Genomic DNA, 13,263 nt, shown 5'->3' with positions numbered 1-13,263 from the left:
GTGCAGCTAATTCCACACGGTCCAGACAGAGGTCAAATAACGGATCAGAGGATGCTGGTCACAGTTCCTTTCATATTAGCTTCATTTCATAAATCACACCGGTAGCATGCACATTGTAGAGTGAGAGCAAACTGCCCGCAGCAAAGTGTGATCTGCAGAGCAAAGAGAGCAACAATGCTCCTCAAAGTCTAAAGCCCCAAACAAGGTACACGCCCACGCTGCTGGTACAACCAGTGGTGTATAAAGTACCCAAAAGTCATACTTGAGTAAAAGTAAAGATACTTGACTGGAAAATTACTCAAGTAAAAGTAAAAGTCACCTATGAGAATACTACTTGAGTAAAAGTATTAAAGTATCTGATTTTTTTTGTACTTAAGTATCAAAAGTAATTTTCTGATATTAAATGTACTTAAGTATTGAAAGTAAAAGTAAAAGTAAATGCTGTTAATAAAAAAAACAAAGGGTCCGAATTTTGAGAATTATGAAGTTTATTTGTTTGGGTGCTGTGGCCGCCATGAACAAGGAGTATGAGCTAGGATGAACTAAGCAATATATGAATACTATGAAATTACTAAAATATAAAAACACGATTAACACAGGAAAAAGCAGCACCAAAAGTAACAACCAAAATCATCACTTTAAAGTGAAAAATGTCTTGTTCATCTTCAAAAGAAGTTGATTTTCAAAATGTTATTGATATGAAATGACATGAATCTAAATTTTAAAACTTTCATTGTTTTGCAGATGATACTCAATTATATCTATCGATAAAACCAGAGGAGACCAACCAGTTTGCTAAACTTCAAGCATGTCTTTCAGACATAAAAACATGGATGACCTGCAACTTCTTGATGTTAAACTCAGACAAAACCGAAGTAATTTTACTCGGCCCTGAGCAGCTCAGAGATCAATTATCTGGTGATGTGGTTTCTGTAGACGGCATTGCCCTGGCATCCAACACCACTGTAAAGAATCTCGGCGTTATCTTTGATCGGGACTTGTCCTTCAACTCCCACGTGACGCAAATCTCAAGGACTGCATTCTTTCATCTACGTAATATTTCAAAAATCAGGCACATCTTGTCTCAAAAAGATGCAGAAAAATTGGTTCACGCATTCGTTAGTTCTAGACTAGATTACTGCAACTCCTTATTATCAGGCTGCTCTAATAAGTCTCTTAAATTCCTCCAGTTAATCCAGAATGCTGCAGCTCGTGTACTCACTAAAACTAAGAAAAGAGATTACATAACCCCTGCACTAGCTGCTCTGCACTGGCTCCCTTTAAAATCAAGAATCACATTTAAAATTGTGTTCCTAGAGTCTTAAAAAGTAGAATGGGAGCCAGAGCCTTCAGTTATCAAGCTCCTCTTTTATGGAGCCAGCTTCCACCTTCAGTCCGGGAGGCAGACACAGTCACCTCATTAGGAGTAGACTTAAGACTTTCCTCTTTAGTCTTATAGTTAGGGCTGAATCAGGTCTGGCCTAGAGAGAACCCTCCTCTGTTGTTTTCCTGAAGGTTTCTGCCATTTTTTCCCCGTGAACATATTTTTTCTATTTCTTGGGAGTTTTTCCTGATCCTATGTGAGGTCCAGGGACAGGGATGTCATGTGTGTACAGATTGTAAAGCCCTCTGATGCAAATTTGTAATTTGTGATAGTGGGCTATACAAAATAAACTGATTTGAATTGAATTGAATATAGTACTTGATTCTATTTATATGCATGGTAGGAAGTTGAGACTGAGCTTTGACTCCATCACTGTACAGACTGCAGAGAGGCCTGGCCTATATGTTCTTACTGTATTGACACCTAGCCAAACCATACATCCAAATACAGTGTAAAGCCCTATAATCAGGCCTGTCCTGATTATTTATGCCAGAGTTTAAAGGATGGTTGTGGAGTGGTTGATTTGGGATGAGTAGCTTCGTTTATTATATTACAAACTCAATACAGCTGACTCAATAACTTTGAGACACCAGTCAGATAGCTGTCTCATTAATGGCGAGACACCAGAAGATCTCACTCTCATTAACTCAGTACAAAACACTGAACACAAGAGAGATTGGATTGTGTTCACTCCATGCAGGTTTAGTTGATCACACAGAGTACAAGCAAACCGAGTTGTTCCAGGATCAACTAACTTCACAAAAATAATGTGGATCAGTTTACACCGTGTCCCAGGTCCAGTAACGTATCTGTCCCTAGAGAGTAGAGACCCCCTGAGAGACCCCCGGGCTCCGTCCCTCTGCTTCTAGACTCCTAAATATACATGCTCATGCTCCTAACTGATCCCTTGGTTGCCATCCATCACAACCCTCTTTAGTTATTTCCTGAATTCCTCTGTACCTGTCATCAGTGGACGCTCTACTTATTGATGTTTGATAGCTCCCTTTCTTTTAGCACCTGGCTCAGATATTCTGTTTCCTCTGTGCACAATTAAGATGGGGTCTGTACAAGCGGTGAACTTTTCTTTGCCTGTGCTTTAAGATTACAAGCTTAAGGCTACAAAAGGGCATCCATAGTTTGCCTTGGTGAATTGAAGAACAGATGAACAGTAAAAACCCATATCAGATTATGGATATGACTATATGTTGATACTGTGACGAATCTGTCTGCCACTGTGGCCGTGGTCTCTGCAGGTATTGGAGGTGGGCGTGGCAGAGGGGCCTCAGAAGAGTGGGAACACCTGCGATTAATTAGCAGCACTGGCAACCCATGCGCCGTGTGTGCCAGTGCACTCTGTTAAAAGGCCCTCTGGTCTCATTGCTGTGTCTCTGTCCTGAGACACCTGTTTGGCTCGTTGTTAAAGATTATGGTTTATCTCTACACTATACGACATTACATATACTTACTGCTGAAAGTACTGATTGCACACGACATTGCTAGATTAAGTTGTGTTTTGTGCTATAAGTTAAATAAATAATGTGTGTTAACTACTTGGTTTTGTGACATTTTAAGACACATATACATTTTCCTCCCACATTTGATTGTTTGATTAGCAGTGGATTGCTAAGAAAGAAAAAAGGTTCAGCAACAATAAACAAAACAGTAATCTTCCCATTTATTTTGCTTTGCACTGGAATCTGACTCAAGGATGAGATCCTTTTACAGAATGGACATCAAGGCGTTTAAAGCAATAAATTAAAATATTTTTGAATGGGGTATATATTCAGCTGTTATGCTTTATAAAAAAGAAAAAGGGAAGAATCCCTTACCCCGTACCCCAACCCTCCATGGCTTTATCTCAGAAACAACAACCAAAGGATCAATGAGACATGTTTAAGCCAATTTGTTCGATGAAAGTAATGCACGCAGAAAGAGAAACAGGAAACATAAACAAATGAGATGCAATCCATTAATCAATGGATGATAAGTGAGGGGCTGAGTATGCAGGGCAGTGTACTTTCTCAATGTCCTAAGTAGGGTCCTTCTTAACCATTAGAGGTCAAAGGTCAAAGCTATCTTTCGCTCCAGGCTGTTTTCTTTCATAATCATCCTGTCGTGGTAAATTGCTGGATGCAGTGACAGGCCATTTGTCCTTCAGCTGTTTGTTATCTTAAATCATCAATCATTCTAAATGTTGACGTTCTCTCTTTATATTAATTTATTTTATAAAATAAATAATATAAAATATTTAATCGTTGAGGGACAAATCCTAAACAATGTTACTATTTGTGTTGATTTGTCATATTGATATGTATATGCATCAATTGCTTTGTTTTAACTGTTTATCTTCTGCAGAAAGTAAAAAATGTTGAACTTTTAATAATTGAACGTCTATGGTTCTCAGAGGCTCTCAGTTAGATGAGGTGTTGACGCCGCTAAGTAGTGATTTTAGAGTAGGGTCGAGTGATGACATGAGTTGTCTGTGTTTTAGATGTTTAATTAGGACTTTCTTCTTTAAAGGTAGACTTGTGAGTAAAATGAAAAGATAATTATGAATCATATTAGAACTGACACTATGGGTCGTGGTGATCATACCAACTACATTAAAAATGTCTTACTGAAAATTAAATAAACATTTTTTGTTTCTGTGTTTTATGTGACAGTTGACTTACAAAAACCTCATGGTGAAAAACCTCAAAAGATACCGGAAAAATCTCGAAAGGGATGTTGGCCACATGGAGGCCTCCAAATGTGATTTCTTCCCCTGCACCTTCGCATTGCCCAACGAATACCATCTCTTCGTTGAGGAGTTCAAAAGAAGCCCTGGTAGCACCTGGATCATGAAGCCGGTTAGCTAAAGTAGACCATGCATGTGATCCAATGCAATGAAAAGATATTGAATTGTGTGTTTGGATGACGTTAGGAATTAAAATGAAGTTATTACCACATGGCATTTAAATCATAAAAAAATACTGTTCCTGTATGTTTATTAGGTAGCTAAATCTGGAGGGAAAGGCATTTTCCTATTCAGGAAACTGAAAGACATCATGGATTGGAAAAAGGTTATTTCATCAAGGAATTAGGTGTAAATTAAATGATGGTTACGTTCACACCCACATATTCAGATTGGTAATATTGTGTTTACACAGGATGGCATGCGCTCAGAGGAACAGAAGGATGCAGCTCAAGTGGAAAGCTATGTGACTCAACGCTACATCGAGAACCCCTACCTAATCAATGGTTGTCAGAATCAGAAATAAAAAATGTAAAATGTACAAAGGAATTAGATTTCGTGACACAGCATTGTGAAACAAAGAAAGGTAAAAGTTAAAAGGTTTAAAAAGTTAAAGAAAGATAAATATAAGAATAATATTCGGTTTATAATAATTCTGTTGATCCTGCTATCTTATACACTAAACTGAATGAAACAAATAATTTAATCGTAAATCTAATATAATTTAATAACCATCAAATGTTCTTACAGAGGAGTAACAAACACATAACATTGACAAATTGGAACAGGAGGATGAGTGAGCAAAAATAATTAGATGGGGATTTAAATGGCAGATGCAACAGCTTCGAAGATACCTGACTGCAAAACATAGCAGACAGACGATAGAATCCCTGTTTAAGGAGATCGATAACATCTTTGTCCACAGTCTACAGAGTGTACAAAAGGTCATTATCAATGACAAACACTGCTTTGAGCTCTATGGGTATGACATTCTACTGGATCAGTGTCTCAAACCGTGAGTCCTCCTATGATCATACACTGTCCACATGGCAACACAATGCATCATCACCGACACATAGCCACTTGCAAACATGCACGAAGACATGCATGCTCACAAAGAGGCACAGCCAAGCAGACATGACACACCTAGGACTCGCCTCTCTGGATACACAAACAAACTCAGAAAATACATATAAATCTATCAAAATAATGTTGTGGTATGCAACAAATGTATTGTTAATAATGAACCCCCTCCTCTTCTTGCAGGTGGTTAATTGAGGTGAACGCGTCCCCGTCACTTACACCGAGTAATCAAGAGGATTACGAGATGAAGTTCCGGCTGATGGAAGACACTTTGAATAAATGAAAACTACTTTTTCTTAACATTATGGCCGACTACCAAAGCGCGTCATTATTTCAGTGGCAGAGTTAGGGCTGGTTAGGTTTGGGATTTTAGCATCTCAGAAACAAGGACAGGTCAACTGTTTATCACTTCACATGTTCCAAAGAATGGCCAGTGAATCAATATCCCTCGAGTGCAAAACATTTATTTCTATGCCTTACAAATACTTGCATTCAACATTGAGAAAAGACATACCACAATCTTTCTGCGTGCATTGTCAACATAATGTACACATTTATTAATATCGCCCCTCCTGGCCCCTTATGTATGGCTTTAATACTTTACATGAGTTTAAGTAAAGCGGTACAATCTCAATGTATATCACATTTTGTACATTGATGTAGTGTTGACATGAATCCAGTGCACATGGTAAATCACAACAAACATGAGACACAAATGTAAACACAGTGTTCTAGACTTCAAGTATGCAGTGTGATATGGACGTGATATGTATAACATTACCATGTTACAGCATAACAGCGATGGTGTATCAAAATCATTTGAATTAGGGATGATCAATCCCGTTACATCCATCTTTTTGACTAAATATTTTCTTTTTACGCATGACAATGTAAACAAAATAATGACAATGATGAATAAGTCATCCACAACACTTTTCATAAATATAACTATGGTATATAAAATTTGGAAAAATATGCATTTACATTCGTAGCAAACATTACGCCGTCTTCAATTATAGAAAGCGCTCAGCTCTATGCAAAATACAGTATAATATCATATAGATCAATATCAATCAATATCAATAGACTACAATTCAAGCTGGTCAAACATGAAAAGCCCTTGTACCAAACATGTTAAACCAATGCACAAATAGGACCGAGACAAATTACATCACTGCGGTACACCACCACTCGCTGTGCCTCTCTTTCAGCCAAAGATGCTTTAATTAAACATGTAATTTAACATGAGGCGCCAAATATAATATAAAATACAACATCAAGTCAAGAAAAAGGATTGAAAATAAATATATTCCAACATCACAAACTTGTAACAGCTATGGTCGTCGTTGTAATGTAATGATCTGTGGTAAACTTCACTGTAGATTACTTGTGCTGAAAGCTGTCCAATAGTAGAGTAGATTCTTAGTTGATGTCAATTTTCTACATTAGTAGTATACTGCGAGTTGATGATCTGCAGTGCAGCTGAATTCAATTTACATAAAAGCTGTTTTTTAATATCATAGTAGTGCTTTGGATCATAATCAGCCTTCTGTCAAAACACAATCTAAAATTATGATTGTATACTTACTGTGCATTTTGAATGAAATACAGTTTATATAATTCTGTTCGATGCAAGTTTCATATTTTGCTTTGCGATCGTTGCTGTTTTATCTCTATTCTAGCTGCACAGCTTCTTGTTAGTTTTGCCCGATAGAAGGCTGTCCATCACTGACTGATTCACACTGTTGTTCAACAGTTACAGCATGTTAGTATTACACAGATTACACAGAAAGCAGGCATAGCTTCAAGTTCCCGTACCAAGTAACCAATCAGTATTGCACTACTGTAGGTTTATAGCTGTTACTTTGCAACAAAGTGCACATTTTTAGTTTTGCCATTCTGCTTACTGATAGGCGGCGCTTTGAAGAGAGACTGTGGCTCTTTAGCAGCTCTTTTCATGGCCGTTTTAGAGGCTGGAGCGACGGCTTCTATCCTCTGCCAGTCCTTCTCTACTCTCTTAGAGGTGATGACCTCTCTTTTACTTGCAGCAAAAACACGTTTCTCTGCCCCGGCCGTTTTACTGCCACAAGACTCTTTTTTAATATCGGTCTCAGAGTTAGCTCGAACGCGGCTTTTCCTGACCTGACCTTGACCGTTTGGCTTAGTTTCAGACTCCTGGGTTAGCTTACGGGTATTGCCTGAAGCCTGCATGTGTCTGAGATGACTTTTTCCAGCAGAGGGGCTAACTGGGGTCTGGGCTCCTCCTCCGCCTTGTCCTCCACTGTGTCCTCCGGAGCTCCTTCCTTCTGTTGAGGTTGCTCGGGTCTCGCTGCTACTCCTCTTCGCTGGTGCTCCAGGCCTGGCTCTATGCTCGAGCAGTGGGCTGAGCCTTGAGTGGCGCTGGTAGGCATTGGCGGAGCAGCTTCCATTGCACAATGGGTAGCGAATGTGACAGTGAGGGCAAACTGGAAAGCGGGAATGCGTTTGCTGGACTGAGGCGGGTGATGGGGGGTTATTAACAGGTGAAAATGGGAAGGCTCTCTGGCTGTGCCGCTGCCCTTTCGGGGAGTTGAGTCGGGATGGCGGAGCTGTGTGAGGCCTCGGTTGGTGAGCAGTGGTGGCAGAGGGGAAGCCCTGAGGCTTTGTACGGCTCCCGGGCGGACGACTGCTATCTGCTTGCACTGTTTGGATCTGGAGCCACTCCAGCTGCAGCAGCCTCTCCAGGTACTTCTCTAGGTGCCCTACAGGCTTGGGCCGGGGGGCACCACGGCCCTCCGTATGGAGAAACACTGCCAGCTGTCTCAGGCTCCAAGTGTTGAAGGGAGGAGGCAGAAAGTCGGGGTAACTGTAGCTGGGTTTTTCACTCTCATCTTCATCATCCACAGCCCCATGAGGTCCAGGGAAGTCCGGGGGAAAGTCATTAGTGTTGATGACCTCGGCCCTGAGGTTGAGGTGAGGAGGGGTGCAAGGGGTACAGGGAGAGGGCAGTACAGGCAGCCTCTCAGAATCTGACAGATCACTGGCACTGTCAGTGTCTATATCCTTTTGGTTGTAGTGCCGCTGCAGTACCTCTGGGGTGAGGGCTGGAGAGTGTGTCAGGGGGTGTGCTGGCATGTGTCGTAGTCCTGATATTGGGGAGAGAGGCAGGGAGAGAGCTCGCCGATTTTTCCCCATCCCCCCACGATTCTGGTGGAGCAAGTTGCTGCACTGTGATATCTGTTGATTTTCCAGTTGCTCCTCTTTCCTGTGCACAGATAAATGTTTCCGGACTTGAGGTCTCAAATCTCCTTCTTCAGGGCTGTAAAGAGACGTACAAGTGTAAGGAAAAGCCATTCGTGATTTTACTGTACTTGAAGCAAAGCATTCAGTAAGAATATAAACACCCTCACCCACACATACCTGGAGAGTTTGCTTGTATTGCGTGTTGTGCCAGATTTGATCCTGCCACCTTTTGACTGTGCACCCTGCAAAACAATATATATTTTGTGTGTGATAATTCAGTCTTTAATTGTTTGGGCACATGCTGCAGCACTGTCTTATCCTGTAAACCGACAATGATGTTGACATGACCTATCTTTAATTGACCAGGATGCCATTCCCTCACCTTCTGCACTGTTGTCACTGTGTCCTTATCCTGACCTGTTCCTGGGAGGCCATTTCTCATCTGGCCCGCTGCTTTCTTCATCTTGTTACTTTTCTTGGAACTGTGGAAACATTATAGTGGATTGTCAGACTTCCTTCTAAACAATGTCTGAGCCATAACATACCATAACATAATTAATTTAATCCCATTCGCATCACTGGAAATTTAGGGCCCACCTGGTTACAGGTCCGTTGTTCTCAGTATATTTCACCCGAATCTTTTCTTTGGAGACGACGCGTTTCAGTGCCGTGGATGCTGTGCGCTCCTGCATGATGGGCCCCATGTTGCAGGTCGCCAGAGGGGATGTTGTTCCGTAATAATCCAGCACAATCAAATGACACGGCAGCTAAAGGACACAACCGTCAACTCTGATAATGTGCTCTGTTCTGAGAACGAGCATAACTCCCATTTCCCCAAAAGTGGTGCAATGCATCATGCGCAGACGTCCCAGTAGCGACAGTCGTTGTAGGTTAAACTCGTCCTTCCGTTTGCCGTCGCCTCGCTCGTCAGCGATTTTGTTGTTGAAATGAATTGCCGACAGCAGACGTGTCTCTTCTTCATCCTCCTCACCATAAAACATGCAAGACGGTAAAACAGCGCATAGCCTACGGTTCGTTTGGCTCCTTCCCAGCGAGATGGGTTTGTTTACCTGCTGCTTACTGGCTCGCCGTTCGTGTCGAAGTGAGCACCGCAGGTGCATCATGGGACTTGAAGTGCAGTCATACGAGCCGCTCTGTCAAACGAAATACGAAGTCACTCTTGTGGTGATACTACTAACTTTACATATTGGTGCCGTTACGTGGCTACACGGCCGACACTTTTTTTGAGGAAAACGTTTAGAACAAGGCACACAGACGCTGACCTTAATCTTACATTACTCAATCTCCCAGTCGACGTCTGTGATGTTCTGGACTGTTTGACGCTTCCGGTTAACTGAGCGCAGGTTGGCCGATCTCCATCGAGGGCATGCTACACTCACGTATGTGTCATCGAGACTTATGAATATAGTTTAACCTTAGGTAGACGGTTAATATTCAGGTTGTGTGGCGGTGGCCAACAGCGGAGACTGCATGACGCACGGCACGCGGATCTCGAATAAATACTTCCTTAAATCAAAGATTTAGCTTCGGCTACATCCTGCAGCTCAGATGCAACTAACGCAATATATCTTTATATGGTGAGGTGAAATCGACATCTAATATTATTTAAACAAATTAAACGTAGTTTGAATAGTGCAGAATTTTACGCAGAGAGGAAAAGGGTCGTATGCATTTAGGCACGTAGGCCTACTGTCAGAGTCCACGAATACTCTTTCCTGCCGGGACGGTTTCTGTCTTGTCATTTACAACAACACCATTGTTCTTGTTACATTTGCAGCACAGCATCATACATTTTCGGTTAAAAAAAAGGGTACATTGACGTTACAACGGGGTCATTATGCTTTAGATAAAAATGACATTGTGTTTTGGTGTGTGTTTGGAATGTGACATAAGAGGCCTGATAAACAATGCGTCACAACTTTGTTTACAGGTAAGCAGGACACCAGTTCTCACAGAACATGGATAGAGGGTGGTTTATTGGACCTGAGAGGATTCCCCCTCCAGAGGAGGACCCGTCCAGCTCTGACAGCAGTGTCTCGAGGTCTTGCATTACTATCAACCTGACTAAAATGCTTCAAGCTGACAAACCTAGTGCAGTAAAGAAACCGATTCCAATCCGGCCCCCAAGCTCCCGAGTCTATCCGCAGAGGGAACAAGAGTTTCATTGCAGTTTCTCCTGTGAACCTAGGCCTAAACCCATCATCCGACAACGATCCCGCTCTCTGCCTCCAACTACAGAAAAGAGGAAACAATGCAGAAATGTTGGCGTACGCTTTATTGATTCTTTGGGGCTTGACCTGGAACACATCAAGCTTTTCAAATCAGGAGAAGATCCATGTGTACCACATCATGTTGCCTTCAGATTGTCGATGGGTGCAGAGTTGGCAGATGGAAGGCATCTAGAGATATCCTTGCCATACTTGAAGCCGGTTTTTGCCCAACAACCTGGCGACCAGCACGGATTCCTGCATCGCCTTTATGAGCAGAAAGTGTGTCTTGAGAGAGTCTTGTGTTTTGAACTAGGTGTCATCGGAATCACCCAGGTCCTCAATTTGGATTTTGAAAAAGATGTCATAGCCCGGTATTCATTTACAGAGTGGAAGAGCTGCACTGAAACTAAGGCCTCTTGGGTGTCCACCATCACCAAGAGCTGGGAAGGAGGAGAGGGCCAACTCAGTTGTGATACATTTCGTTTCCACATGCCTGTTCCTCCGTTCCTGCAGCCAGGAGCAGTGTTACAGTTTGCCATTCAATACAAAGTCCGTGGGGCTGAATACTGGGACAATAATTATGGAGAGAATTATAAGTTAGTTTGCCATAACTACAAACTCACTGTGCCCAAAGAATGTGAGGATAGTATGGTGCACTTCATTTAGGATGCTGACTTAAGGTAGATCAAATCTATTTAGAGCACTTTATGATGGTTATCAGCAATATCTAGATATACATAACTGCATTGTGACATGTCATATTCATTTTGACTAAACATTTTTTGAACCTAGATAAACTGTCAACTCTAGACAGACTAGACAGTCAGAGTGAACAATAACAGAAACACTAATGCACTTCTACCTTATGCCAACTTTAATGCAGTATTTAATTTTTTTAATTTTTAATGCACTTTCTAATTATATTTTTTTTCACTTTAATGTGTGCGTTTTGAATGGATGTGACACCCACTGAGCGTTATATGAATAGTCAGTCAAATGTAAATTAGTACGCATCAGTCCACTCATTTTTCCTGCTAGGTAAGAATAAAATAGTTTTTATACGATGCAGGAATTTTGTCTGCAGAACCATTCTGCTCGTGGCTGTCATCAGACAGAATTGTCAACTCGTATACTTGGTGGAGTGGGCTGATTCAAAGGTCTGGTCCTAGGCAAAAAAAAATAACCCAGTATTCAGAGTTTATTTTGGAGTCAAATGTTGTCAAACCAAATGCCATAACCATTCAATAGATACAATTGTAATGAATCAGAAATGTGTATTTTGTTTAGCAATAAAGCACAGTTCCAAATAATGTTATGCTTGTTATTATTTGTTGTATTGTAATTTATATTCCTATTGAAGGCTGCAAATATCCTCTACCAGCTATTTTTTTTAATTTGCCTTTCTGAACTGTTCAAAACCCATTCTTTGTGACATAATCAATCAATTAATAAAACATTTATTTTCGACATAGGATCCAGATAAGACAAACCATTAATGTACATACAATGACATACACAAGCACAATACAAGTACATAGGCCTAACAATGCCTTACAAAGAGACTGCTGTACCAATGGCCCCACAGCTGTAGTCTAGTGGGCATACCAATAAACCAGCATTCTTATAATGGATTCAGGGACACCTCTTTGACCCAATTTAACAAACACATTTTTATGATTAACAAAATCAAAAGCTTTGGAAACATCAATAAAACACATAAGAACGTTGACTCTATGTGTAAACAATTTCCTTTAAGGAATGTAGTAATATTTGAAAACATAGTTTTTAGTCTTATGTTTTTAGCTAAATGTGAATAAACTACTGTAATCAGTTGCTATCGATGACAAGAACATTCCAGGAACATAATGGGAAAGCTCATGGGAAATGTACTTTAGTTGTTAAATACTCACAACATATGATATATGTGTTAAAATGAGGACTTGCTCTAACTATACTATCCAACACGGGAGTAGATGGACTATACGTAGTAGCCTTGCCCTTTCTTCTGTTCACAAACTAGTTGGTTTGGTTTGTGTTCAATAATAAAAAAAAGGCAACCTTTTCCTATGTGAACGACTCTAGCGACACTATTCGTGCGCATGCGCAATGAAGGAAGATACTTCGCGCGCTTCGTCCAGAGCCGCGTAAAAATAGTTTACGAGTCATGTTTCTCTCCGACATTTGACATCGCGGTAAGTTATTTTATAAGAATAAGACAAATCTACGATTTTAGTTATCCAGTGGCTGATGAAATTAGCTTAAGAATTATCGTTCAATCATCGCCAATCACCCCGAGCAAACCGTCGAGTGGTGAACCTGTCAGTTAGCCAGAGCTAACGTTAGCTCAGATTAACGTTATCTTATTTCAAACGTTGTGTCCAGTGATAGCAACGTTAGCTAATGTTGGTTCACGTCGCCGAAATAGTTATGACGATAACGTTACATGTGAAACAGTTACAAGTCATCTGTAACTAACTTCTCACTAACTGAGCCGTCTGTCTGTGTCTGTCTGTCCGTCCGTCTGTCTGTCTGTCGTACACGTCAACCCACCCATGGACTTTGATACACTGCATACAAAACGTTAGGTTCGGTCAGTACACTGTAGTTAA

General features: G+C 40.9%; 2 protein-coding genes and 1 pseudogene across 4 annotated transcripts; 2 read left to right on the top strand and 1 right to left on the bottom strand.

Moving 5' to 3' along the window:
- Positions 1 to 3,777: 3,777 nt before the first annotated feature.
- LOC130199960 (probable tubulin polyglutamylase TTLL9) lies at positions 3,778 to 5,530 on the top strand (annotated as a pseudogene).
- Positions 5,531 to 5,649: 119 nt separating this feature from the next.
- fam217ba (family with sequence similarity 217 member Ba) lies at positions 5,650 to 9,796 on the bottom strand. Its single transcript, XM_056423837.1, has 5 exons — positions 9,707 to 9,796; positions 9,021 to 9,577; positions 8,806 to 8,905; positions 8,601 to 8,665; positions 5,650 to 8,499 (listed from the first exon to the last, which is right to left on the bottom strand). Exons 2-5 carry the CDS (start codon positions 9,125 to 9,127, stop codon positions 7,062 to 7,064), a joined length of 1,710 nt encoding a protein of 569 aa, XP_056279812.1. The 5' UTR covers positions 9,128 to 9,577; positions 9,707 to 9,796; the 3' UTR covers positions 5,650 to 7,061.
- Positions 9,589 to 11,964, top strand: ppp1r3da (protein phosphatase 1, regulatory subunit 3Da). 3 transcript variants are annotated; one of them, XM_056423840.1, is made up of 2 exons: positions 9,589 to 9,787; positions 10,375 to 11,964. In XM_056423840.1, exon 2 carries the CDS (start codon positions 10,403 to 10,405, stop codon positions 11,318 to 11,320), a length of 918 nt encoding a protein of 305 aa, XP_056279815.1. In that variant the 5' UTR covers positions 9,589 to 9,787; positions 10,375 to 10,402; the 3' UTR covers positions 11,321 to 11,964. The 3 variants fall into 3 exon arrangements, with proteins under 3 accessions (XP_056279815.1, XP_056279813.1, XP_056279814.1); XM_056423838.1 differs by having other exon boundaries at positions 9,744 to 9,823; XM_056423839.1 differs by lacking the exon at positions 9,589 to 9,787 and adding an exon at positions 9,840 to 10,021.
- Positions 11,965 to 13,263: the final 1,299 nt, after the last annotated feature.

This window comes from Pseudoliparis swirei, chromosome 9 (assembly GCF_029220125.1).
Source record: "Pseudoliparis swirei isolate HS2019 ecotype Mariana Trench chromosome 9, NWPU_hadal_v1, whole genome shotgun sequence".
Taxonomy (NCBI): domain Eukaryota; kingdom Metazoa; phylum Chordata; class Actinopteri; order Perciformes; family Liparidae; genus Pseudoliparis; species Pseudoliparis swirei.
The sequence above is the reverse complement of the archived record's forward strand: the minus strand, read 5'-3'. Positions and strand labels throughout refer to the sequence as shown.